General features: G+C 52.0%; 3 protein-coding genes across 4 annotated transcripts; 1 reads left to right on the top strand and 2 right to left on the bottom strand.

Annotated features, from left to right (window-relative positions):
• Positions 1-1,483: 1,483 nt before the first annotated feature.
• On the bottom strand, positions 1,484-7,447 carry NRROS (negative regulator of reactive oxygen species). 2 transcript variants are annotated; one of them, XM_041486852.1, is made up of 4 exons: positions 7,408-7,447; positions 5,070-5,180; positions 4,544-4,667; positions 1,484-4,309 (listed from the first exon to the last, which is right to left on the bottom strand). In XM_041486852.1, the coding sequence occupies exons 3-4, from the start codon at positions 4,649-4,651 to the stop codon at positions 2,351-2,353; spliced, it is 2,067 nt and encodes a 688-aa protein (XP_041342786.1). In that variant the 5' UTR covers positions 4,652-4,667; positions 5,070-5,180; positions 7,408-7,447; the 3' UTR covers positions 1,484-2,350. The 2 variants fall into 2 exon arrangements, with proteins under 2 accessions (XP_041342786.1, XP_041342785.1); XM_041486851.1 differs by lacking the exon at positions 7,408-7,447 and adding an exon at positions 5,871-5,999.
• A 7,827-nt stretch (positions 7,448-15,274) lies between these two features.
• FBXO45 (F-box protein 45) lies at positions 15,275-20,377 on the bottom strand (the record flags this gene model as incomplete). Its single annotated transcript, XM_041486788.1, has 3 exons — positions 15,275-17,818; positions 19,475-19,831; positions 20,090-20,377. Coding segments are annotated over 3 exons (831 nt in total), but the record flags the coding sequence as incomplete, so codon positions are not given.
• WDR53 (WD repeat domain 53) lies at positions 19,752-25,477 on the top strand. Its single transcript, XM_041486865.1, has 3 exons — positions 19,752-19,845; positions 21,245-21,736; positions 24,225-25,477. The coding sequence occupies exons 2-3, from the start codon at positions 21,260-21,262 to the stop codon at positions 24,810-24,812; spliced, it is 1,065 nt and encodes a 354-aa protein (XP_041342799.1). The 5' UTR covers positions 19,752-19,845; positions 21,245-21,259; the 3' UTR covers positions 24,813-25,477.
• The last annotated feature ends 343 nt before the right edge of the window (positions 25,478-25,820 follow it).

Genomic DNA, 25,820 nt, shown 5'->3' with positions numbered 1-25,820 from the left:
CCCTTGCCCACACATCCATCCATTCAATCCTGAGAGGAAAGCAGGTTGGGCAGGCATAACTTAGCCTCAGCAGTCCATGCTGACTTCTTCCAGCCACCTTCTTTTTCGGGAACTGTGCTCCAAACAACATTCATTCCATGGCTTTCCCAACATGAAGGTGACTATCCTGTTGCTCTCTGGGATGGCCTTTTGGCTGTTACTGAAACTGGGTGGGACCCTTGGGTTCTCCAGTCACCAAGGACCTTCCCTGATCACCATGGCCTTGCAAAGATGCTGAGAGCAGCTTTGTAAGGACACCTCAGAAAGTGGAATCTCCTCTTGCTGCCCCAGCATCCCATTCACATCACAGCTCCAGGTGAGCCGTGGCTTTCCAGGCACCATCATGAGGGAATGTTGAGTATCCCCATCAGCTCCATACAATTAAGAATCCCTCCTTTTTAGCCATGCCCTGGGCAGAGCCAGGTGCCTGGGTTCCTCCCTATGTGTTCTCCCACAGCTCACCCCACAGCCCACACCAGATGGAGCAGCAGCATTGGCTGTGGAGCTGGGGAAGGACACACATCCCTCTCCAAGCCCAGCCCCAGGGAGAAGGGAGCTCGCAGGGGCACTGGCTCACCCTACCGGCGGGGAGACTCCGGAATGCAGCTGGGGAACAGTGCAGGGATGTATTTATAGGTCACTGCTGTCCCCCAGGGTGCAGCTTACGGGCAGAAGAAGGGTTGAAATAGGCTGAGGGATTCCCCAGTTGGGGCCTGCTTTGGTTTTGGCTATTTCAGTCTAAAATTGGGGCAGAAAGCGGTCATTTCCGAGCCAGATCTGACAGATGGGTTTCCAGAGCCTGTACTGCTCTCAGCCCCAGTGGAGCTGCTGGCTGGTCTAGCAGAGTCTGACCCATCCATCTTCCAGCCTTGCACAGCCGCCAGCCGCAGCAGGCTCCGCCATGAGCCCCGTCCCACACCCGTGCCTGGGAAGGGTTTGCCCTGCTGCCAGCCTTGGCTCCCCTGCCTGCACCATCCCCGGCATCCTCCCAGCTTCAGGCCAGTCCTGGGCATCTCCATCCATCACCTCATAGGACAACTCTCCTGGGCTTGAGCCCCGGCACACCCCACATCACCGACTGAGCCCCCCACACCCAGGCAGGACAAGCCCCCAGAATTCCCACTCAGACACTGCTGCACACTTCCCTGTGCCCTGTTCCCATTAAACATGTTTCACTAGAAAAATCCCAACAGTGCCACAGGAATAAAGCCACTCCAGTTCTCAGAAGGGCTTCTGAGTTAGCACAAACCACCACCACTTCTCCTTTCCCCTCAGTGACCCCCGAGGAACAGAGCAGCACTTCCCCAGGTAGTGCTTGCTGCTCTGGGAGAGGCAGAGCTGCTGTGAGCAGAGCTGGGTGGAGGAAACCCCCGGGCACTGCCCGCGGGAGCAGGGCTTGCACAACAAGGAGGAAGGATTTCTCTTGTTTCCTTTGTATGTTTAATCCAGCAGTCACTGGAGAAACATAAATCCATGATAAAATATCACCGAGGGATGTAATTTACTCTCCTGCTTTTCAATCGATATTTCCCGTTGTTGCAACCTGGGCTGTTTCTAATGCACTTTTCTAACCCAGACTGTGACTTGGTGAAGAAACAACACCCCAAAATGTGTCTTTCAGCCCTGCTGACAACGCCTGTCTTTATCAGCACACGCACATGGTGCATGATCAGGGCTGCCTGCAAGTTTGGCAGTGCTGGCAAGAGCATTACAGAGACCCTTCTCCACAGTGCCCAGTTGACATTTGCTCCAGCCTGGGGCACTTTGTCGAGGCTGGTTGCAGATCTGGAAGACATTTTGAATTGGCTACAGGTGGGAATAAATAAAAGGAACAGCCGGAAGGTGGGTGGGGAAAGCAGTGGTGGAGAAAACTGTCACAGAATCCCAGAATGGTCTGGGTTGGAAGGGACCTTAAAAACCCATCTGGTTACAACACCTTCCTCTAGATCAGATTGCTCCAAGCACACTCCAACCCGGCCTTGATCACTTCCACAGAAGGGGGCATCCACAGATTTTCTGGGCAACCTGTCCTTTCAGCCAAGGAATGTTTGATGTCCTGTCCACTCAGCTCTCACCAACACCAGCTGAAGGTTTCTGCTGAAGACACGTTCATTGAGGATTCCCAGTGCTCCATCACCAGACACAGCCCTCACCCTTTGGGTACCATTAGGGCAGGAATGGCAGCTCTCCCAGCACCTCCTGTCCTGCATCCATCAGGTTTCCATCTTGACCACCTCAGAAGGGTTATCACCTGTACTCCTGACCACCCCTTGTTATTGACTATTCCCGAGCCCTTCCTCTTCCTCAGCCATTAGTAAGGGCTGGACACCCCACACCGGGTTTTCACCATTTTCAGCAGCTTCTCCTTGACCATGAGGAAGACAACAACGAAGGCCACCAGGAGCGTCAGGCAGGTGGGCAGAGCCAGCACCAGGTAGAGCAGCGCCAGGTCGGCCGTCTGCCATCGGCAGCTCTGCAGGACGGGCTGGGGCAGCGCGCCGGGGCTGAGCGCGCGGGAGCCGTGGCTGCAGGTCACCTCCCGCCCGTCGGGGACGCGCAGCCCCTCGGCCTGCTGCAGGGCGTCCCACCAGCCCAGCGTGCAGCAGTTGTAGGGGTTTCGGCTGAGGTAGAGCTCCCGCAGGCTGCTCCCCAGCGGCACCTGCGCCACGTCCCGCGGCAGCTCCCGGAGGCAGTTGTCCCGCAGGTCCAGGCTGCGCAGCCTCAGCCTGCCCAGCGAGGTGGGGAACGCAGCCAAGCAATTCCCGGAGAGGTCCAAGCGCACGAGGCTGCTCAGGGCAGAGAAGTCCACGGCGGTGGAAGAGAGGCTGGTGTTCCTCAGAGACAGCACCTGCAGGGTCAGGACAAGGTCCTGCAGCCACCCCGGGTCCCCGGACAGCACCTGGCGGTTGTCAGAGAGGTCCAGGTGAATCAGCGATGTCCCCTGGAAGGGATGGCCCCCCATCCCCTGCAGACCACAGCCAGCCAAGGAGAGGTGGGTCAAGGTCTCCACACCCCTGATGTCCACGCAGGTGAGACTCTCAGCCTCACCTGGCTGAGGACAGAGGTCAACCCGGTTGTAGCTGAGGTCCAGAGTAGTGATCTTCCTGGTGCGGGTGAAAATCCCGGGAGGAAGAGCCTGCAGCCTGTTGGTGCTGAGGTTGAAGAACTGCAGGCTGGGCAGGATGTCCCCAACGCCCACCTTCACCCCCAGCTCCACCAGCTGGTTCTGGCTAAGGTCCAGCTCTGTCAGCATGTCCAAGGGGTCCTCCTCCGACAGGTGAAATGCCTCCAGGCAGTTCTGGTTGAGCTTCAGGTGGGTCAGGGAGGGCATCTGGGCCAGGAAATCGTCTGGCAGGCCCCAGACCTCGTTCTGGCTCATGTCCAGGAGGCGCAGGGAGGAGAGGTTGCTGTGGCAGAGCTCGTCCCAGAGCCTGACTGTTGTGATGTTGGTGTAGTTGCCATCAATGATCAGGAACTGCATGGTGACGTTGGCCAGGGAGGTGCCGTTGGGGAGACGCTGGTAGAAGCTCATCCTGTTGTCCTGCAGCAGCAAGGTGTGCAGCTTGCTCTTCTGGGGCAGCACAGGGAAGAACAGGAGGCGGTTGTGGGACAGGTCCAGCACCTCCAGCTCAAAGAGGTCATCAATTTCCAGGGTCAGAAACCACTCAATGACATTGTTGCTGACGTTGAGCACCCTGAGCTGGGTCAGGTCAAACCCCACCAGACATGGGAGGTAGTTGTAAGCTATGTTGAGCCTCTGCAGCCTCTGCAGCCCTTCAAAAGCATTGTCAATCTCAAAGATGTAGTTCTTTTCCAGGTTCAGCTCCAGCAGCTCTGTCAGGTTTGTGAAGATGGATGAGTCCAACCTCATGATGATGTTCCTGGCCACAGACAGGGACTCCAAGGAAGAGAGGTTTGAGACTAAAACTGATACCATGTCCTCCCTGAGCTGGTTTCCAGACAGATCCAGCATCCTCAAGGCTGGCAGAGCAGACAGAGCAGCAGCTGTCAGCGAGTAGTTGGTGAAGAGCAGGTTGTCTGTCAAGGAGAGCACCTCCAGGCCTTGGCTGCTGAGGAAGGCACCGGGCTCAATGAGCTCCAGCCGGTTCCTGGTCAAGCTGAGATGCCAGAGCTGGGGATACAGGAGCAGAGAGGCATTGCCCAGGACATGGATAGTGTTGTCATCAAGAAACAGCTCCTCGGTATCACCTCGAAGGTTTCCTGGGATGGAACTCAGCCATCTGCCAGTGCAGTCCATGATGCTCTGCACCTGAAGGAAGAGGAGGACATATAACACCACTGTGGGAGGCAGGAGATGAGGAGGGAGAAGTCTGGGGAGCACAGTAAGGGAGGAGGAGGTGGCACTTTGGTTGTAGCCTTGGCCCACCAGTCCACTCCAAGGCAGTAGCTGGGATGGAGAAGGTCTGGAGATGCTGAGCTGCCTGGGCTTTGCCAGGCAAGACCAAGCACTCAGAGGGGTGAGGGTTCACAAAAGAGGACTTACAAGCTCACAGCCCCCAGGAGATGGTGCCCAGGCTGCGTCCATCCTGCTTCCCCATCCCACAGCCAGGAGGAGAAGGAGCAGGGAGACACCAGGGAGTGGGGCCTCCATCTCAGTGGCGGCACTCCTGTGGAGAGGCAGGTAGAGGGGAGGAGGTCAGAAGCTGCAAACTGTTCACCCCAAAAAGCCCAGGTGACCTGGGCCACCATGAGCTGCCCATGGAAGAAGGGGCACAGAGCCTTGGCACTGAGCCCACCCACCCCAGCAGAAGCCCTCATGGGGCTCCCCCAGTTTGAGCCTGGGAGGCAGGGGGAAGGCACCATGGGTGCTGCACAGCTGCTCGTGAAGGCCATTGAGCTGCATCCTTCGAGCAGGGTGTCCCCCAGCAGGGCTCATGTGCCTCCTCTTGGAATCAAACACTTCCAGGGGACACCAACCCACCCCCCACCACGTCCCCACAGTGCCCATCCCTGCTGGGGGCCCTTCCAGGGAACAAAGGTTCTCCAGCAGGAGCTGCCCCGCTACTGACCTGGTGGGAGCGGAGCTGACGGCATTTGCATCTGGGGAAAAGCTGAAACTCAGGCAAATGAGCAGTGAGGGCTCAGCAAGTGTTTGACACACGGCACTTTCACAGCTGCCACTGCATGAAGGAGAAACGGGGTTATTTTGGGCAGCCCAGGTAGCCAGAGCCTCACAGCACAGAGGGAGCAGGGCATGTCCTGGGCTGTCTCCTTCCTTGGGACAGCCAAAGTGTTGAGCTGGTGCATTATCAAAGCAGGATTTATTACTCTGGGGGAGATGGAGAGGTAGTCCCCTTTCCCCAGGCTGCAAGTGACACACAGCTTCTTTTGCCCTCTCAAGTTCTTGGAGTCCAGCAGTAACTCATACCCAGGCACGGTGGCAGGAGAGGGACCTCGCTGTCCTGGACCTTGGTCCTCGCTGCACCCAAAGAACACAGTTTTGGTTCTCTGCAGAAACTCCCACTTTACTTCACCCAGCTCAGCCTTTCTTGGCTTCTTCCAACACCAGAAGCACCTCCATCCTCCCAGTGCTCCCTGGAGCTGGCGGGATGGCACCTGGCCAGCCAGGAGAGGAGGCAGCAGCCCCAGCAGGAAACCCTTGCCCGCAGCCCTACACCAGAGCCCACATCCAAGAGCTCTGGGAGCTCCCGGGTGCTCCCCACACTTCACACCAGCCCCGGCACGAGCCCACGCAGCCACAGCTCTTCAAGCATGGGTGTTAGTGACACATGGCCACCACAGGTCCCCAGACTGGCACAGGGAACCGCCGTGGTGTTTCCCCCAGCACAGGTATCGGGGGCAGTACTCACCGCGTGGAACAGCGCCCGGCCTTCGGCACGGTCCATCCTGCGGCCCCTCAGCTGCGCTCAGGGGGGTCCCGGGGACAGGGGTAGGGGTGACCCGCGGGGTCCGTGTGCCACCCACGGGGTCCGTGTGCCACCCTCCCGGCCGTGTGCCACCCGCCCCGTGGCTGAGCACCAATTTAGCCTTTGCGGAAGGAGCCAGCGGAAACTGCAGTCACATGGAGGCAGCGAGCGCGGCCCTGCTCTCCTCGCTGAGCGCGGCGCTCCCAGCCCGGGTCATGCACTCACCCATGGCAAGGAGGAACCACGGGGCCCAGCAGGCAGCGAGGGGTACAGGGTGTCACACAGCTCCTGGGGACAAGCCAGCACTGGGGACAAGTGACTCCTCTACGCAGCTCCAGCAGCAGAACCGCCGCTCGGGGTCTCAGCCCACAGAGATGGTGACCGGGGGTGGTTCTGCCCTGCACAGCCATGCCATCACTCCTGCAGGGTGGAGAAATGCCACCCCTGCATGGCACCTATTCCCCTTGTGTCCCTCCAGATCCCTCTTGCCTCCAGTGCCCAGCTCAGGGGTTTGACAGGAGCCAAGGGATGCGTGTCCTATGGGGAAGAAGGTGTGTTATTTCCTGTTGCATCCCAAGCCAAGGCTGGACATGTCCCAGGTGTTGAGTCTCCAGTAACTTTGGGAAGCCAGTGCCTGTCCCTCACCTTGTCCAAGTGAGATTCAGGACACTCTTATCCCCCTGCTCCCAGACCTTTGGTTGTCCTGGGGCTGCTCAAGATTTCAGCAAACCCAGCACCCAGGGCCCAAGTCAGAACCACCTGGATGCAGGGACCTCCTGAGTGCTAGTCCCTGTGTGAAAGTCAGCTGAAATGGCTCTTCCTGCAGCTGCCAGGAAACAAAGATCCACATTTCCAAGGCAATATGCACCTCCTCAGCCCCATCTACCTCTGCTCTCCACCTCCCCACACCATGTCTCCCCCTTCCCATGGTCCTCACACACCCTCAAGTCCCCAGCAAACCCAGCCTCTGAGGAGGAAAACTTCGCCCAGATCTGTCTAGCTGGGAAAGGGTTCAAAATTATGGAGAAAGGCTCCATCCAGCCCTGCAGCAGGACCTGTCTGGGATCAGCAGGTCCATGCTCCACATGCCATGTGCTCCATGGTGCCCATGGGATATTTGCAGAGTCGGGAGATGAACTGCCAGACCACGTGACCCCCAAAATCCTGAAACCAGCAAAAATGATCAGGGAGATAATTTTCTTGCCTTCCCCCTAAATTTCATTTCTTCTCTGGGAGGAGGCTGACCTGTCCCTTGTCACTCACAAAAAAGCCCTGTGGTTTCATTTCCTCCATTTTCAAGGAAGTTTGATGTATAAAAATCAAGAAGGAGAAGAGAGAAGCGAACAGGAGTTGGCAGAAGCTCACAGAAGGGCAAAATTCCCATGGCATTGCTCAAGGGCACACAAAAGGCTGAGATCAGCTGATGACCACAAACTCCTCATCCCAAACCCTGCCACGAGCCCACACTCAACCCCCTCACCTGGTGCTTGGAGACACGGGAGCTGGCAGAGCTGTGGCACTTGGGCATCCTCAGCCGTGACCACACTCCACCCTCTGGATCAGCAGGCTCTGGGAGAGATGAGATTCCTTCTGATGAGATTCCTTTTTGTGGTGCCCTGGGGGTCAAACCAGCTTCCTCCTGCAGCCCAGCAGGAACTGGGAGAAAAACCAACCTCCTTCATCCCCATCCCCAAAGCCAGAGCAGTGTAACCCCTGTCCCCAGCAGCACCACGGGCTGGCAGAGCCCCTCAGGGCCCATCCAGGTTTCCCCCACCCTGCTGTTCCTGAAAAGCAGTCCCACTTCAGGGCTGACCCCACAGCTCTGTGCTGGGGCATCAGCAGTGCTGCTGCTCTTCACACTTTCCCCACATCCTGCAGCCGGGTGGCTCTGAAAAGGTCCTGAAGCTGCTGTTTGGTCCCCTCCTTTTCCTCCCCTCACACCCCCACCCAGTCCTCTCAGTAAGGATTTGATGTGTGCTTTGAGAGGGGGTAATTTATTTTTTAATACCAGCAGAGTGAAGGGATGGGGATTGAGCTGCCAGGAGCTGCTCCTCTGATCAGCCCCCCAGGAAGCTCCAGTGCAGCTCAATGGCCCGGGGGGGTTGAACTGAAGGAGATTCAGCTGCTTGGAGCCATGTCCAAACATGCAGCTGCAATTCCTGCAGCTGTAGGAGACAACTGGGAATCCCCTTATGGTTTTACACCCAGTGAGCTTCTTCCGTTCCTCCCACCTCCTCCTCCTCCAAACAATCTTTTTCCCTTAACAGCCTTCAAACTGTCAAACACAACCCAAGAGCAAAGCTGTGATAAGAGGGCAGGCTCCTGGTTTCTCCTGGAATGCACCCAGCACAGGACCCTTGGGAAAAGGAAACTGCAACAGGAAACAGCAATCCCATCACTGAACATGTGTTTTCCTGCAGGAAATGTGATTTATTCCCAAGTGGAAGCACCAAAGGGTCACTCGTGGTTCACACAGCAGCAGGACCTGTTGAGTGGGGGAAAAGGGAAACAGAAATATTTCTCCATGGGCATCTCACTGGGATGGAGAACTGGCAAGAATTTTAAAAATGGTTCTGCAAGGGATGATGGTGCAAAGCATTGTTAATTTAATTTATTTTATTTAATCACCTGCTCGGGATAAAACAAGCCTGAGGTCTCCTGTATCTCAGGAGCTGCCAGCAGCAGTAGTTGCCTTTAATTTAAGAGGAACCATGAACACAAAAAATAAAAAAGAATTTGTTCCATGGGCAAAAAGGAAAAGCTGAAATGGACAGCTCAATGCCTGAAGTTTAAACTTGAGCTCTGTTTGGGGAGTTTCATCTGGCTGAATTTCCCAATGGGAATTTCACTCCAGGGGTAGCCAGGGATGTGTCCCATCGCAGGATGGTGCATTGCTGTACAGGAGTGTGGGCTGAGAGCCCCAGAGCTGCAGCAGGGCTGGAGCTCTGCAGGGAGCACAGTTCCCCTGGGGCAGTTCCTGCAGGGGAAACCAATGGACAAAAACAAAGGATTTATAACCAGCCTCAAAACCAACTTCTCCTCCAAGCTGTGGTCGAACCACCCCACTGCTGCTTTACCTGGGTCCAAGGAAAGGCACGTGCCAGCTCCTGCATCTGTCAGTAAAGCTCCAGGCTCTGGTTTTGCAGTGACTTGTGTGTCTGGGAGCCCCTGGAGCCCCAGCACTCTCCTCTGGGAGGACTCCATTCCACCCCCTGCCATGGGCAGGGACACCTCCCACTAGCCCAGGTTGCTCCAAGCCCTGGCCAATCTGGCCTTGGACATTCCAGGGATCCATGGGCAGCCACAGCTTCTCTGGGCACCCTGTGCCAGGGCCTCAGCACCCCTACAGCCAGGAATTTCTTCAACATATTTCCAGCTGTCAGAAATCTCCTAGCTCTTGCCAGGTTTTCTGATGGAAAGCAGGGCTCAAGGAAGACTTCTTTGAGTCAGGATTAGTTCTGGGTTGTTCTGAGCAGAGCCCTGGGCTTGCTCACCCACCCTTGCAGAATCACGCTGGCTGCCAACACAAGAGGAGTTGGGGCTGTGGGAGATCAGGCAGGAGGGGGGAGACAAAAATCCCCCAGACTGACAACATGCAACAAGCCTCCAGGGATCCAGGTGAACAATTGGGAAAATTATGTCTTTGGGCTTGGAAGACATTTGATCAAGGATCTAAACACCAATCAGGAGCCCCACAACAAGAACTTCATAGAGGATCCCACCTGTGACCCCTCAGTCCCCAAAAGGTGCCCATTTCCTCTATGGGACTCAGAAGAAAGGCAGGAACAGGATTTAGTGGGAGGCAAACCCAAACATTCCTGAGAGCACAGGGTGGGAAGGGAAGAGGGATTTTTGACTGAACACTGGTATGGATGCTAGTGAGAGCTGCCTGCTAAGGGAGTGGACTTCTATCTTCTGAAGCCTCAGAGGGCTGGGGAAGGCACCAAAACTCACCCAGTTAGGAGAGCACAGGGTGGGAAGGGAAGAGGGATTTTTGACTGAACACTGGTATGGATGCTAGTGAGAGCTGCCTGCTAAGGGAGTGGACTTCTATCTTCTGAAGCCTCAGAGGGCTGGGAAAGGCACCAAAACTCACCCAGCCTTTGCAGTTAGCACCAACATCTTCATGTTGTTTTCTTTATTACGTGTTTATTAACAGTTTGGTTTCTCAAGTAAGGGTGATGCTTTTCATTTCCTCAACAACTGCTCTCCTTGCCAGGAGCATTTGCTGCACGTGTAAAGCCATGGCAAGGACATTCAGATGCTCACACACAAGAACAGGTTTTAAAGTCCACTGTTAGCAGCTCTGGCCTGGCACTACAGTGCTTAACACATCCTTCTTCCAGTGAGCAAGGTGCTCTGTCCTCTGCCTCACCCTGATCCCAGCAAGCAGCAGCAGCCCTGAATTCAGCAGAAGAGGGCTCTGTCCTGAGGAGGCTCGGCCAGTGGCTCGGCCACAGCCCCTGTCAGAGCCCGTGCTGGGGTGAGGCTCTGCCCAGTTCCCTTCCCGCAGGCAGCTCCAGCCCAGGCAGCTCCATCCGTGGTCAGCGCTCTTCCTGCTCGGCCTGTAAATGAGGAGGAAGCGGCTGGAGAGGGAAAGCTGCACAAGGGATCTCATTTCCCCCTGGCCCTCCCTGCAGCCGCGCTCCGGCACCGCTCGCAGCCGCCACGCTCCTGCCATTCCCAGGCTGAGGTCTGGGGGCTCCTCGGGATCCAGCACCACGAGGCTGTGAACTTCTCCTGGGAGGACAGGAGAATATCTGGATCACTTGGTCTCCAGAGCACAGCGTGCAGCAGGATGTGTTGGATGCTAAAGCAGCAGAATCTTGTATTTCTGAGCAACTGAGAGCCAAGTGCATCCTCTCCCTTGTGATCCAAGACAGTCCAGATGCTCTGGAAAACAGCATCTGCAGGAGAAGCCAGTGCCCAAAGTCAGAAAAGACCTCTGATCTTTTGCCAAGAGTTGTTGTGGCTGCCCCATCCCTGGAAGTATTCCAGGCCAGGTTGGACAGGGCTTGGAGCAACCTGGGACAGTGGAAGGTGTCCTTGCCCATGGCAGGGGGTGGGACTGGATGAGCTTTAATATCTCTTCCAACCCAAACCATCCAGTGATTCCTCCTAGACCTCCTCAGGGGCTGGAAAGCCCCACAACCAGGTTGCTTTCATCTAGTTTGGACTGTGACTGCAGTTAGAGCTGAAGGAGCTGCCTGAGCTTTTCACATAGGATTGCCAAACGTGGATAAATTGACCTTTGTTGTACTGTACAATGAAATAAACCATTGAAAGCAATAAAAACCCCATACCCAGCTACTCCAGCACATTAACCAAAGTCTTTTATCATAGAATCATGGAATGGTTTGGGTTGGAAGAGACATTAAAGCCCATCCAGTCTCACCCCCTGCCATGGGCAGGGACACCTTCCACTGTCCCAGGTTGCTCCAAGCCCCATCCAGCCTGGTCTTGGACACTTCCAGGGATGGGGCAGCCACAGCTGCTCTGGGCAACCTGCGCCAGGAGGGAAGAATTTCTTCCTAATATCAAATCTAAACCTCCTCTCTGTCAGACTTTAGCCTAAAACCCTCAAGGCTGGAGGCTGTAAGTCACTAGAAGGAGAAGGTTTGGACAAGTCACTGCTGTGACATCATTCAGGAATGCAAATTTTGACCAAAAAAAAAAAACCTACCCCCATCTGCAGCCCCACAAACTCCCTCCCTGTTGCCATTCTGCTTAAGAGAAGTGAGTAATTCAGTCACGAACCCAAAGGGAAGTGAAACTCTCTCAGCTCCTTGCAGAGCTCAGCATGTCCCACCCATCTTCCTCTCTGGCCAAAGGGCCAACATCCCTGTGCCCCAGCCTGGTGTGGCAGGCAGATCTTCTGGAAGCAAATGCACCCTACAAAGTCCTCTTCTCCCAGGTTTTCAGCCATGGGACACAGCATCCCTGCATTTCCAGCATGCTCCCTGAGGGACAAAGCCTGTCTGTGGGTTTTGGGTTTGGAGTTGGAGCATGCTCCAGCACCTCGGACACATCCCTTGGGTAAGAAAAGGAAATCTGCCAGGATATTTCTGTGGGGTTTTAAAACAAACTCTAACACGTGACACCAGTGTAACACAGGTGACATCACTGCTGCATCCGAAATGCCATCCCTGGGACAGACTGAAAGCACTCCAGCCCTCAGTGGGACCTGAATCAGCACGGCAGCGCAGGAGGGGGAGGTTCAGCCAGACACACGGATCAATATCCCATCTCCCTCCTGCTCTCCACCTTCCTGCCGGGAAGAGCAGCTCACGCTGCCAGCAGTCACATCCCAGAGCTGCACAGCACTGTGGGGTGAGGTGGGCATGAAAAACCACCTGCTTTCCATCCTGCACCCTCTCCCGAGTCCCACTGACATTCCAAACCTGATCCACTTCTGCTCACGTCGATTATTTACCCAGGAATAGATCAAGCCTTATGCTGAAGCTGAGATAAAATCTTTTGGCTGCTTCCAAAGCAAGATCCCACCCTCCAGCCCTCTCTCTTGCACAAGACCCTGTGGAAGGGGTCGGGTGCCCAATGTCAGATGGGACCTGGTGTGAGAAAGTGGCCTCTGTCACCCGAGCACAGAAAAACAAACAGAAAGCCATCAAAGATACCCAAAAGGTGATTTGGGACTGGCAAAGGCTGTACAGCCTGGTGTAGTGGAAGGTATCCCTGCCCATGGACAGGGGCTGCAACTGGATGAGTCCTTTCCAGACCAAACCAATGTGGATTCCATGAAAAATGTTAACCTCTGCAGTATTTGAATACAGTAAAAAAGCATTTTGGACAACATCCATTTCCTTACTAGAAGGTTTGTCCAGCACTTTATAAAGCCACATGTTGGAGCTGGCAGAGTTTACTCTCTTAGATTTCTATTTAAAAGTGATGGGAAATGGCTGAGTTCTCCTAAGCAAGGGAAGCTCCACATTAAAAAAGGCAAAATAAATCAAGCAGACATGAAACCACCGCAGGTAGGTCACACCACACCTGCCAGTGCAGGCATGAAGGGAAAATCCCTTCAATTCCTGACTTGGTAAAATTGCAGAAGAATGAACACCACTTGTAACATACAATGAATTTCATTTAAAAATCCCCTTTCAATTCCCTGATTTTTTTTTTCAATTGCAATGGATTTTTTAAAAATAATTTTTTGCTGATATCACTATTTCCTCATAATAAACACCGGAGGGGAAGAAAGGCAAGTCTTGGAAAAAGTGGACCTTGAACAGCAGCTCTGATATTTTGTTTGAGCCTCTCAAATCCCTTTCAATCCTTTAAGGTCATCTTGGAGCTTTGGCTCAGTTTGGTGTCACTAAAAATCATTTTCTGAAATGCAAATATTTGCTCAGCCTATTTCAGGACGCGGGGTTCAAATGAAGGAGTGAACTTAAAAAAATTCTATGTCCATCATCCACTCCTGTTGAGGGTTTTTAGTTTGGTTTGGTGTTTGAAAAGAACAGGAAGTCATTTTTAAGGGGGAAGGTTCCACATAAAAACATTTTTTGTACTCAGCACTTGTCTGAGCACAAGTCAAGGCCCCCACAGCTTTGCCCTCTCGTGGGGAGATGGGAGAGTTCCTTTGGTAGTCACACAGCCTCATCCAGCAGCAGGAAAAACCTGCTTAAGGGATGAATTAGCAGGTCCAGCAGCACTGCAGGAAAAGCTTTCTGTGCTCATTCACTGCTTCATTCATTTTTTCTTTCAATCATACTTTAGCACAAAGTGGACTACTGTCACTTACAGAGTCAAGCATGGCCACTGCCAGCCCCCTGAAAACCTGCTTTTAAGTGTACAAAGGGTCTTAGTGTAATTTCAATAATGCTGTTTTCTGTCTGCAGATTTCGCTGCAAGAAAGTGAAAAAAATTTCACTTACACATCTAAGAGCTATTTATAACATGTAAAAACTGAAATATTCACATGGAAATACATAGCTTAAGGAATGACTGAGGGCTGCTCACCTCTTAAATACTTTGAAAAAACCAGTTTTGCATGATCAGACTATGATCAGGCCCAGGGTTATTTTAACTCATCGCTGCTGTCATCAACCCAGCGAAAATGGAAGACGAAAAAAAATAGAGGCAGCCATCTGGAAACACACCCAGTGTGCTCAGGGAATTTAGCAATGTAGATCAGAGATAGGCAGGGAGGAAAGTTGGATTTCTCACTGTCGCATTCGGAGGCAGGCAGGGAAGAGCACAGCCACAGCTCCGGGGCCATCTGCTCCTGCCCGGGTTTGTCACCTGAAGCGTGGCCAGGAGGGACAGGACCAGGGGCCTCTGCCAGGGAAGGGTGCACACAGGGCTCCCAAAAATGTACACTCACTGCAGCCCTTCAGCTGGGATAAAAGCATTTTCCAGGAGGGAGTTTCCCAGCCCACCTTGATTTATCAGTTTGTCAGCAGCACCTGAGGTGTCACACAAGCGGCTTAGGGCCAGCACAAAGTGCCACCAAGGCCAAGAACAGCCTCTGCCCCCAAACCAGTGACCACAGGGAGCTCGTCACCTCCTCAGAGATATGGCAGGGACAGAGGACTGACTGTTCAGCTCCCAACAGACCTCACAGCACACTCAAACCACAAGGAATTTTGGATTTTATTAAAATGACAGATAAAATGCTCGCTTATCCCAAAATCCTGTAAGAGTCTAAAGCCAAGACCCGTTAATCTGACTGATTTCTGCTATGGGGGCTGTGAACACTTGATGTTCCCCCTGACCAAAGCCCTTAAATCCCCTGTAAGGGCTGGAAAAATACCCCAAACAACTGCTCAGCTGACCCTGAGGTACCTCAGGCTAAAAACACCAACTCTGCCTTCTTGGCAAACCAGCACCAAACCTCTCTACTCCTGAAGGAGGTGTCAGCCAGCATTTACTGCTTAAAAGCAAACTCTTGGTGCAGAGAGTTTGGAAAGTGCCTCAGAGCTCAAACCCACAATACTTCTTCCTAAAAGCACAGTGAAATATTGAACTTCCACAGGGAAAGCAAAGGAAACAGCAGGAAGCTGAGGGGGAAGGAGACCCCTCGGTGCAGCAGAGGGGGCAGTGACCACAGCACCCCAAGTCCAACCCAGAGGCCTCCAGCAGGCAGGAATGCCTTTCCCACAGTCAGGAGTGAGCATCCCTGCTTCAGAGGAGGCAATTTCCTTCCACAGCCATCAGATCCCTGAGTTTCCAAGCCCTCCTTAAGCACTCAGACTCTCTTTCCCAGCAGTCACACAGCAGATCACACAGCCCCAACGCCTCTGTCCTCTTGGGGCACCAAACTGCAGTTCCCTTCTTCCCATCTGTGGGATTTTGCAGATGCCATTCCAACAATCCACACCAATAGATCCTTCTGAATGATAGCAGAGTTTATTTTAATATTTTGTACAGCCAGCATTGGTCTCCAGGAATAAGTTATAATCTTACATAAGTGAGTCCACCCAAACCCACCCTTAAGGAATGTTCAACTTTCAGCATTTCTGATTTAGAGGGAAATTATTTAGAGGGCAAGATGCAGTCTGAAGAATGGGAATCAATCGGAATCTGTGATTAAAACTCCTCAGAATTCTCAGGGTTTCCTTGCCTCTAACTGGATCATGGACAACCACAGAGGTTGCATCTTTCAGGACTGCACTGAGGATACATTCATCCTGGGGACTATTTATTTCCCTAAACTGGGCAGGGTTTTGTTTCCTTTATCCCCAACTCTATGCCCCACAGTTCTGCTCTGCAGACACTTTACAGTCCAGTACAATCAATGCCTGTAACAGATTTGTCTGGGTACTTGGATGCCCGTCCCACATCCTTCATTTGGCTGTTCTCAGCACCACCTAAAACACCTCCATTGCTCACAGCACATTCTGTCTGGTGCAGCAGGAGGAACAGACCTTGATTTGCCTTTCAGCAATGAACACACAGAACAAATAAATACTTTTAAATCCTTTAAATTGTAACGACTTACACAGTTCCAGGGCTGAACCTGGTGATCTACCTGGCCAAAAGCACTCCAAGGCAAAGCCTCACTCACTTCCTTGAGGAACAGGGAAGGGGATGAGCAACAGCCCAAGAGGAATTCCTCTTTCTTCCATGCTCAGAGAATTGTCAGTGTCTGGTACCAAGCAACTCACATTCCCTAGCACAAAACAAAACACACACACAAAAAAAAAAAAAAAAAAAAAAAAAAAAAGGCAAAAAAAACAAGCAAAAATAAAGTTGTAGAAGCATTTCCTTTCCCTCTCTGAAAAGCAGCTCTGAAACAGCCCAGGCAGCTCAGGGAGATGCCAGCCAGCATGAAACCAGAGTCACGAGCCAGCCATGGGGCTCACAGCCTTCCTGCCCTGCTGAAGGGCCCTCCTAGGGCTCCCTACAGACCTTCCAGCCTCACAGCAAAGTGGTTTCACCAGGAATTTCTTCCTCACTACACCTGGCAGCTTCCCAGCCTGCACAGGCCAGCACACAGACACGCCTGGGGGGTCTGGACATGGCTTTGAGAGAATCAGTGAAGAGCACAAACACTGCATGTGACCCAGAATCCCCATCAAAGGGCTGGTGAGAGTTTTACTAGTCCTGGGCAGGTGAATGTTGGGGTGCTGGGGGATTTGATTCAGTTAAGAAAGGTTCAGGCAAGCCTTAAAGCTTTATAAAGCCACTGAAGCTGAAAGTAAGGTCTGGCTGCAGAAGCCCAATGCTCCTTCCACATTATGTTGAGACATCTCACAACAGTGATCAGCAAGTGAGAGAATGCTTTGAAAAGGTGGCATTTTTGACGTGGAGAGGAAGGCAGGCTCAGTGCTGTGCTCAGCCTTCCTTCCCCGAGGGGAGCGCGAGTTCTGCTGAAAGGAAACTCGCGGGGAAAACGTTTTTGTTTCCTACAGAGAACAAACCTGCCACTGAAGCCATGGAAACTTTCACAGGAAACAACCCAAAGCAGCACCGCACTCCACAAGAGCATCCCAAAACACATTACAACAGAACTGCACTGACATGAAGGCTGTACACCTGTCCCAGGTGTGTGTTCTGGTGCCAGGGAGGGGGGTGATTTTTTTTCCCTTTAAGAAATTCTGTCCCAGTTAGAATAAAGCAAACCCTTTCTTTTAACTGTTCTTTTCAACATTTTCTTTATATACAATCCTTAAAATACACTTAAAAATAGCTGCACACGTGTTGTATGGTTATACCAGAGAAGGGCAGTTGCACAGACCGTGCCTCTCAGGACACTAAAAATTGTAAATACCCCCAGCTCTGCTCCAGCCCCCATGCTGGCCCCAAGGAGGGAAAGAAGGAAGGAAGGAAGGAAAGAAGGAACAAGCAGTTTGGAAATGGGAGTCTCTCACAAAACACGCCACTTATAAATCCCAGGCTAATTTCCTCAAGCATTTTTTTATCAAGTCCTTTCTTAAATGTTTGAGGTCACACTGCCATTTTAGCAATAAAATCTGTTGCGACATGCATGTGTCAGCTTCCCACTCAACCAACTGCAGCCCTGAGGATTTTTCTGGCCTGGTAGAAAGAGGAAATGTAACATAATTGCTGAAGTACGACTGGTCCTCCGTTTCCAAACTCCATGTGGTTCCCTCGATGGCTCTTGGACACACACCCACACTTTTTTGTTCTTTTTTTCCTCTAATACACGTTTCCCTCTAACCAACATGCAGATTTCTCCTCCCAAACATCCACATCTCGACGTCCCAACAGAACAATCCACGTCATCCATCCAGAGGCTTTCCCAGGTAGACCAAAGTCACTTCTGTGTTACCATACACAGCAGACACTGCTGGATACAGGCAAACTTTTGGCAGTCCTCTGAAGGCAACTCCCAAGAACTCATAGCCCCTCTCAAACGCTAATGTTTTGTCTTCCATGTCCAGGATAACTCGAATCCTTTCACCTATCTGGAAACAGAGACAGGAGGGAGAGTAAAAATAAAACATAGAAAGAGTCAGCATGTTCAGATGGAAACAAAAATAATGCAAAGTGTAACGCAGCAGAGAATTTTAAAGCAGGGCTGTCCTGTGTCTCATGACTGATTGCTCTTATGACGGGAATTTCTCCATTTCACCATGATCTGAAGCAGGACAGCCTGCATCTACCATCTGTTTGTGATAACAAACATGACCCTTCCCATATGAACCTGTGAGAGCACTGAGAGCAGGCACTGTGTGCTGTGTGCTCTGGAAATACTGCAGAGCTTTGGAATCTTTGCAATGGGCTCCAAGTTACCTGAACTCTGTGTTCAGCTGCTATTGCTGAGCAGCACTGCTCTGTGAGGAGCATTTTTAAAGACAATGGGTTTAAGAAAGGCAAGTGCCACCTACAAAAAAATCCCAGAATAGATTAATATGCAGGTGCTGTCACTGACAGAGGTGTTCCCTCACCAAGGTAAAAGGAAATTTCAGTACAAAATGTAAAATGAAAACCCCAAAAAGATATATAAAACACATACATACACATACACAAGATAAACCAACACTGACCACAGCAGGAGCCTTGGATCCAGGCAGGCCCAGAGCTCCCTGCATTTATCTAGCACACATTATTTCAGACACCAATGAAAGTCCCAGACAACAGCCACAAGGAGAGCAGGCACCACACAAACTCCTGACTCTTCTCCAGCCAGCCCCAGCACTGGGAATTTCTTCTAGCCAACACTAACACACACATGGGTTTCCTGTAAGCACATTTTCTATGAGCAGATCACTGTACAGGTCTTAATAAACAGAAAATACACCAAAGGGTCACTGATTTGAACTTTCACACAACATTTAGGAGTATCAGATGCAAGGTACTACAAGGATCTTCACCCACAAGTGAAACAAAGCCACAGCACTGGGGGCTGGAGTGGATTATTTTTAAAGTCCCTTCTAACCCATTCTCTGAATATGAGAGGGAAATTACAATGATCCAGCTCAAGTTGTAACATGGGCAAATGTTAAGCAGCAGTGAAAAGGCAGTTGTGTGAGCAGGCAGAATGACAAGACAAGCACTTCCACAAGGACAAAAAGGTAGGGTGGCCTGTGCTCTTTAACACCCTGAAGTTATCTGAACATCAGATTCCAGATAAGGGATGTCACCCACAGAAGGTGGCCAGTGAGCAAAACAGCAGCAATCGGCACAGCTGCAGGTTTTTGCAGGAAGACTCTCACCTAAGCACTAACTTCAGCTCACCCTGCCAGGCAACAAAGGGGTACAAGCCCTCAGACACTCACCTTGCTGTGGGGCAAGTCGCTACTTCAGAAAGCTACGTGAGTATTTCAGGTTTTATTCCAAAAAGCACCACGATGTCTAAGCAGACACCCAAACTACAGGTTTCACACTCACTGTTTGAGATTAAAGCGTGGGAACAACCCAGGGTCAGGTGCACTGACCACCAGACAGGTGTAGCCTGCACAAGCAGTAAATGAAGGGGGGAAAGGGCTCACAAGGTAGAATCATTTGCCTTCTGCAGGGAAGCCAAAGAGACCTCTGAGGGTTACTTAGGAGCACCTCAGCAGCCAGCCGGGACAGCGAGGGACGGCCAGCACCCCCCAGCCCACTCCAAGCCCCCTCACCTGGTATTTGGGCGCGTTATTGCACTGCGGGAAGCTGCCGTTCACCTCCCCGTTATGCAGCAAGTTATTGTCCACCAGGTTCCAACCCCAACTCTGGTCGTCGCTGCCCAGCAGGGCCACGTAGCCCTGGCACTGCATGGCGGCGCGCTTGGTGGCGATGCCGATGACGGCCACGGTGCCCAGCGGGCCCTCCCACCACACCTCCCAGGCGTGCCGGCCCTCGCTGAAGCCGATCTTGGTGCGCGCCCCGTCCGTGCTCTGCGCGATGGGGTTGCGGTGCAGCGTGAAGCCGTTCTTCTTGATGTAGACGTTCCTCGAGCAGTCGTTGGTGCTGAAGGCGTGGTGGAAGGCACGGACCTGGGCGAGAGAAGGTGGGTGGGGGAGATGGACGGGGCTCGGAGCAGCCTGCTCTAGTGGGAGGCGCCCCTTCCAACCCAAACCATTGTGGCTCTAGGAGATAAAACCCTGTCATCTTTCCCAGCCGCCCGCCCCCTTCGTTTCCAATGGCGGGTGGGCCGGAGGGCCGCGGGGGTGTCCCCAAGCGCCGGGGGAGGCGGTGAAGGGGTGTCCCGGCGGGGTGGGGGTGTCCCCGCGGCTCGGGGGTCCCGGCCTCACCTTGCCCTTGTAGGTGGGCACGTTGCAGAGGATGTCGGTGCGCAGGGCCTCCTCGGCCAGGCAGCGGGCGGCCAGGCTGCGCCACACCTCGCTGTTCTCGTCGCCGTGCAGGACGCGGTGCCACAGCTTGCAGACCAGCGCGCAGCTCCGCAGCTCCCGCAGCTCCAGGTACGAGAACACCAGCTCCAACACCCGCCCCGGCAGCCGCCAGCCCGGCCCTCCCCACGACGCCGCGGCCGCCCCGGGGCCGGGCCCGGGGCCGGGNNNNCCCCGGCAGCGCCGCGCCCCGCGGGCCGGGCCGGGGGCGGCCGCAGGGCCGGGCCTGCCGGGGCGGGGGGCGGTCGGACCGAGCTGCCGCAGGGCCCGGGGGTTGGTTGGGTACGACTTACCTGGGACCCCCGGGGACCGGCGGCCGCGAATCTGCCCCGATGCGAGCTGCGGGGAAGGTATCGGCCTTCTCTGTAATGTTATTTGCTCGCCAAGACCGAAGTTCCTCTGGTGCAATGAATGGGCTCTGGCTGCTCTTTAGATCTGGGTCAACAAAAATCACATGGAAAACATAACGTGGTAAAAAAAAAAAAAAAAAAAAAAAAAAAAAAAAGGTGAAACCGCCAGAAACAAGCCGTTTGTTGCCCAGTAGTTAGATAAATGCACGGACCTTAGGGCAGCGAAGCGGCTGCTGGGCTGTCACACAAACCCCGTGTGCCTCTCTCTTTTCCTCCGCAGTCCCTCCAACACTTTTGTGTTACCCTTTTTCGCCCCTGCCTTAATTTTCTGCTGATGTGCTCTCCTAGCAGTGCTGTGACACAGGCTGCTGCGGGCAGTCACACCTGGGAGGGTTACGGCTGGTGAGCGCCATGGGTGTGCTCTGCGAGCCCATTAAATGTGTTGCAACCTGTTTTAAGTTAGTAACGCTTCTTTTAAAAAGTCTCGTTGTGTTGTTTAGGTTGGAGACCGGTTAGCACCGCGGCTGTGCCTGGTGTCGCTGCTGTTTGAGCGAAAGCTCCGCTTGGGTACTGAGCTGTCCTGAGCTGTCGAGGTGCCCGTTTTAACTGGACACTGCGGTTTCAGGATGATCTTCTTGCTTGATGAGTTTCTGCTGTAATGAGACCAAAACAACCACCTCAGTTCAGGGCGTGTTTTTGTTTGTTTCAGGGCTGTCCCTGAAGCATGGCGGTTAAGTGGAGCGGGGGGCATTCCTCCTCTGTGCTGTGCCTGACCGTGAGCGCGGAGGGGCTGGTGGCCTCCGGCGCGGAGCGGGGCGAGCTGGCGCTCTGGGACGGGGCAGGCTCGCCCGTGGCTCAGCTGCGGCTCCCGCAGGCGGAGGACGTGACCTCGGTGGTGTTCTCCGCCCGCCGGCCCAGCACGCTATACGCCTCCCACGGAGAAACCATCAGCGTGCTGGATGTCCGCTCCCTCCAGGAGCCCCTGCAGCGCTTCCACGTGAACGAGGAGGAGATCAACTGCCTCTCGGTGAACGACACCGACAGCTTCCTGGCCGCGGCCGATGACTCGGGGACCATCAAGGTTGTGGACTTGGAAAGCAAGAAAGTCAGCCGGTCCTTGAGACACTCCAACATCTGCTCGTCTGTTGCCTTCCGACCTCAGCGGCCTCAAAGCCTGGTTTCCTGTGGACTGGACATGCAGGTGATTTGCATACATGTGCACGGTTATTAATGAAGTGAAACAGTAATTACCCACCTGTGTAGTGAGGCACCCGCAGACTTTCACCGAGCACGAAGGTGTTCGGCCTGCAGTCACTGGAAAGCTTCCTCACTATTCTGAAGTAGTTTTGGCCCAAAACCTAAGTGTTGGGGCTGTTGGTGCTGTGTTCCACTCAGCAGCTTCTGCCCCTGTTTTTATCTTCATTGACATTTACAATTCAAAAGTGAGTGGGGTGAGGGGAAATTAGAATACACTGCAAAGCTCACTTGTGCTGTACTAGCTCTTTGTTGGACTGAGCAAAACCAGCAGCTGTCCCTAGGGATCAGTTGTGGCTGCAGATGAGGTGCAAAGGATGGTGAGGAAAAGGCACAGTGCTTGAGGCAGGCAGGTAGAGCAGCATCTTTCCAAGTGGAAGGACAAGTGATTTGTATAATTTATCCTTTGTTCTGTTACCATCTTGGAAGCATGAAATGTTCTTTGCCTTTTAAACTTTCCTGTCCTCATCAGGAGAAAAACTTTGTCCTTTGCATTTCTGAGAAAAAAATGCAAAGGACATGCTGAGAGTTAAGCCCAGAACAGATATTTTTCAGTAATTTCTTTCCAGTGGTTGAGGTCTGACCACATTCCTGGTTTAGCCCGATATGAAAACTGTCGCTTCTCGAAGGTTTCTATGGTTCCAGCGGTGTCAGGGTGAAGTTTGTGTGACAGGTTTGAGCAGTTTCACCCCTGTGTTCTTGAAACCAAAGTACATCTCACACCCATTAGAGCAAATACATGCTGATATTTAGTATAAACTGTATTTTTCTGTGTTAAAGCCATGAGGATGAATCCTGTTTGGGAGGAGTAAAGACTCAGTGTTGTGGTGTGTGCAACTCAGTCCCTCAGCTGGCTTAATTTTGGTCCCTAAAATGCAGATACACAAGCTTGTGGCTGGAAACTTTTTATCAGAATTGTAAACATTTATGTAGAACTTGGTACAAGTGAGCTGATTAATTTTTGTGACTTTTAATACTGGTTTCATTTATTGTAGCTCAACAAGTCGGTTTTTAGGTGAAAGTCAGTATCCCAAAACAGGATTTCATTAGTGTTCTTTTGTACAGCGAAAAGAGCATCATTCTGCATTGAGGCTGTATTTAAAATATATAATTTCCCAAAGGGGAGCTTAGCTGCAGAACCCTGAAGCCCTGTGCTGCACCATGCCTTTGGACAAGTTATGGGCTCTACAAGACATGTCCTGGGCTTATCAAACCCTCGGGGAAGCCGTGGCTGATGAGAACTGAAATTCAGGTTCCTGGAGTTCTTTCAGGAGTTTTGGTGAAGCAGGAAAATGCCATGAGGACAGAAAATACTTAGTTTGCAGAAAACTCTTCAGCAGTTGATGGATTCATCAGATTGTTGCAGTCCTGTCTCTGATGAAAACAGGAGTATTTTCTGTAAGCATCACCCAGCCCCTCTCATTTACAGTAAATCACAGTTGTTGTGGAAGTAGTTTTAGTGCAGCAGCAACAGCAGTAACTGAAACAGGAAAGTGACAGGAAATATATTTCAGATGTTTTAGTGTGATTTGGATTCCAGAAATGCAGAGCCAGGCTCTTTTGTGAACTAAATTTAAAGACTTCTTATTGGTGATTACTACTGAAGGAGTATTTTTATTAATAACAAATTGCAGCTTAGCTTTATGAAGCAAACAGTACACCAGTGCTGCATTAGACTGACGTGTCCTTTTCAATCTGTTGGCCTTGAGAATGCTCATTGTCAATTCAGATCCTATAAAAGTCTTGAGAGCATTATTTTTAATTGGCTCAGTATAAATCTGTGGTGCTTGAACAGCTGTACAAGAGACACGGGATTCTTCACTGGGGGCTTGGAGGTGGGGTGGCATTGGAAAAGGAAGTCTAAAAGCACGACCTGCCCCATCTCAGTAGGTAAAGCATGCCCTACTCCATAGCACAAACCAGATCTAATCACTGGATATAAAAATAAATACAAATATGCCTGTTTAAAAACCACAGCCTCAACTGCTGTTTGCCTTTTGCTGTCCCACTTTTCAGACATGTTCGTGGAAGTGACTATTATAGGCCAAGCAGCAGAGACAGAAATGCAGAATGATAATGATCTCTGTTCACTGCTAGGGTTTCCCTGTCCCTCCTTCTCAATAATTGATGTGCAGTGTATCATGATTACTACTGCTGAGATGAATGCAAAAGCTTTTAGAGCAGTGTTTGCATCTCTTCCGTGGTCTGAAGGTCTGAGTCATTGACTGCAGAGTGTGGTGGTGGGGCTTTGGAAGGCAGGCCAGAAAGATTTGCTACATTTACTAGGGCAAGTTTAACCCCACGCCTTACACCCCTTGGACTCACGCACAGCCTTTGCTCTGCTAGGACAAGAAGTGTGGTTGCTTATTTTACTATTAAAGATCCCATTTGAAGTAAAACACACAACTGATTCATCCTACTGGGTTTTTTTCCAGGTCATGCTGTGGAACCTGCAGAAAGTTCGTCCCTTGTGGACCGTGAACCTGCAGGAGTGTGACATGGAGGAAGAGAGCCCACAGTCAGCTGGGCAGTTCTTCAACCCGCCGCTCGCACATTCCCTGTCTGTCGCCTCGTGCGGCAACGTCTTCGGCTGTGGAGCTCAGGATGGTAAAATCCGAATATTCCGAGTCACCGGTGCCAGGTTTGAACATGAGCTGGAGTTCCAGGCTCACAGCTTGGGAGTCTCACAGGTGCTCTTTATGCCTGAGGCATACCAGTTGTTGTCTGGAGGAAACGATGGGAAAGTCTTGCTCTGGGATGTCAGCAGCAACATTGGGAAGCAGCAGAAAAGTCCAGCAAAGTCTCTGCACAGGAGGAAAGCCCAAGCAGCTGCTTCCAGCAGAAAAGATGGGAAGCTCAACAAAGCGACCTCAAATGAACACCCTGGAGTTGTGCCAAAGCTCAGCATTGAGCACGGAGAAAAGGTGAACTGGCTGTCATGTGCAGAGATCAAAGGCTCCAGGAGAGTGTTGGTTGCTGACCAGAGCAGCTCTGTATCAGCCTATCCATTGCCAGAACCTTAAGGCAGCCAGGTGCTTACAGAAGTCTGGGGGACAAAACCACTTCTCAGAGCCAGTTATATCCACTGACAGTGAACTGGACAGTGAACCCCTCTGGGTCCCTGGGAAGGGAAGGGGTTTGCTGTGCACTGGCCTCGTGCTGGTTCTTTGTGGCTGTTGTGCTCACAGCCACTCTCTCTTGCAGGGTTGGCAGTTTGCTGCTTGAATTTAAGTGAAACGGGTCTCTATATTTAGGGGTAACATTAGTTCATGGCTAAGCTGATGTAATTAAGGCTGGAGGAGAAAATTAGTGCTCAGGAGACACCCACAATGCTAAGTCAGGCTGCTGAGCAGTAGCAGGGCTGTCACTGGCTCAGCTCTGTGTAGTTTGGGCTGTTGCAGTGCTCCGTGTGAGTTCTCCCATGAAGATGTGTCCCAGTTGGCTTGAACTGGTTATGGTGGAATCTGGTTTTCATCGCTCTGTCAGCAGCTGCATAGACTAGAGATGCATCAATTAATGAGTAATCAAATGAGTTTCCCTGTGGTTGCCAACTGAATTTTTTCACTGCAGCAAAAGAAGGAGCAGGGGAACTGTTACACCTGTTTGCTGGGTCAGCTGTCAGTTAGTTGTGTATCCCAGGGAAAAAGAACTATTACACTAGTCTTAATAAATGCTTTCTCACTCACTGTTCCTTTGTCCTTAGAATCACTCTAATAGTGCCAGCCTCACACAAAATTGTGTCAAAAAGTTTATTGTACCCCCATCACAGGGTGAATACGAAGGGCCAAAGGCACAGCTTCTACTTACCCAAATACTTCCTGTCTTCCCAAAGCTTTGAAACACAATGAGCAGAACTTGGCTTGCTATGAGCTTCCCTTCATTTGCAGATTGAAGGTAGGAAGACCTAAGTGGAAATGTTACAGCTCTGGACATTTTCCGTTCATGCTGGATTTCCCATGAAGTGGGCAAATAATTTTTTTAAAAAGAGGTTTTTTCATGGGCTATCCTTATCCTGTCACAGAACTGAATTC

The sequence above is a fragment of the Pyrgilauda ruficollis genome, unplaced genomic scaffold (assembly GCF_017590135.1).
Source record: "Pyrgilauda ruficollis isolate IOZ18807 unplaced genomic scaffold, ASM1759013v1 scaffold79, whole genome shotgun sequence".
NCBI classification, from domain to species: Eukaryota; Metazoa; Chordata; class Aves; order Passeriformes; family Passeridae; genus Pyrgilauda; species Pyrgilauda ruficollis.
Note: the sequence above shows the minus strand (reverse complement) of the source record. Positions and strands in the feature narration are given on the sequence as shown.

Coding starts and splice junctions, on each gene's coding strand:
- NRROS (XM_041486852.1), bottom strand. CDS start 4,651: ATGGAGGCCCCACTCCCTGGTGTCTCCCTGCTCCTTCTCCTCCTGGCT. Junction 4,310..4,543: donor CTCCTGGGGGCTGTGAGCTT/GTAAGTCCTCTT, acceptor CTCTTCCTTCAG/GTGCAGAGCATCATGGACTG.
- WDR53 (XM_041486865.1), top strand. CDS start 21,260: ATGGCGGTTAAGTGGAGCGGGGGGCATTCCTCCTCTGTGCTGTGCCTG. Junction 21,737..24,224: donor CCTGTGGACTGGACATGCAG/GTGATTTGCATA, acceptor GTTTTTTTCCAG/GTCATGCTGTGGAACCTGCA.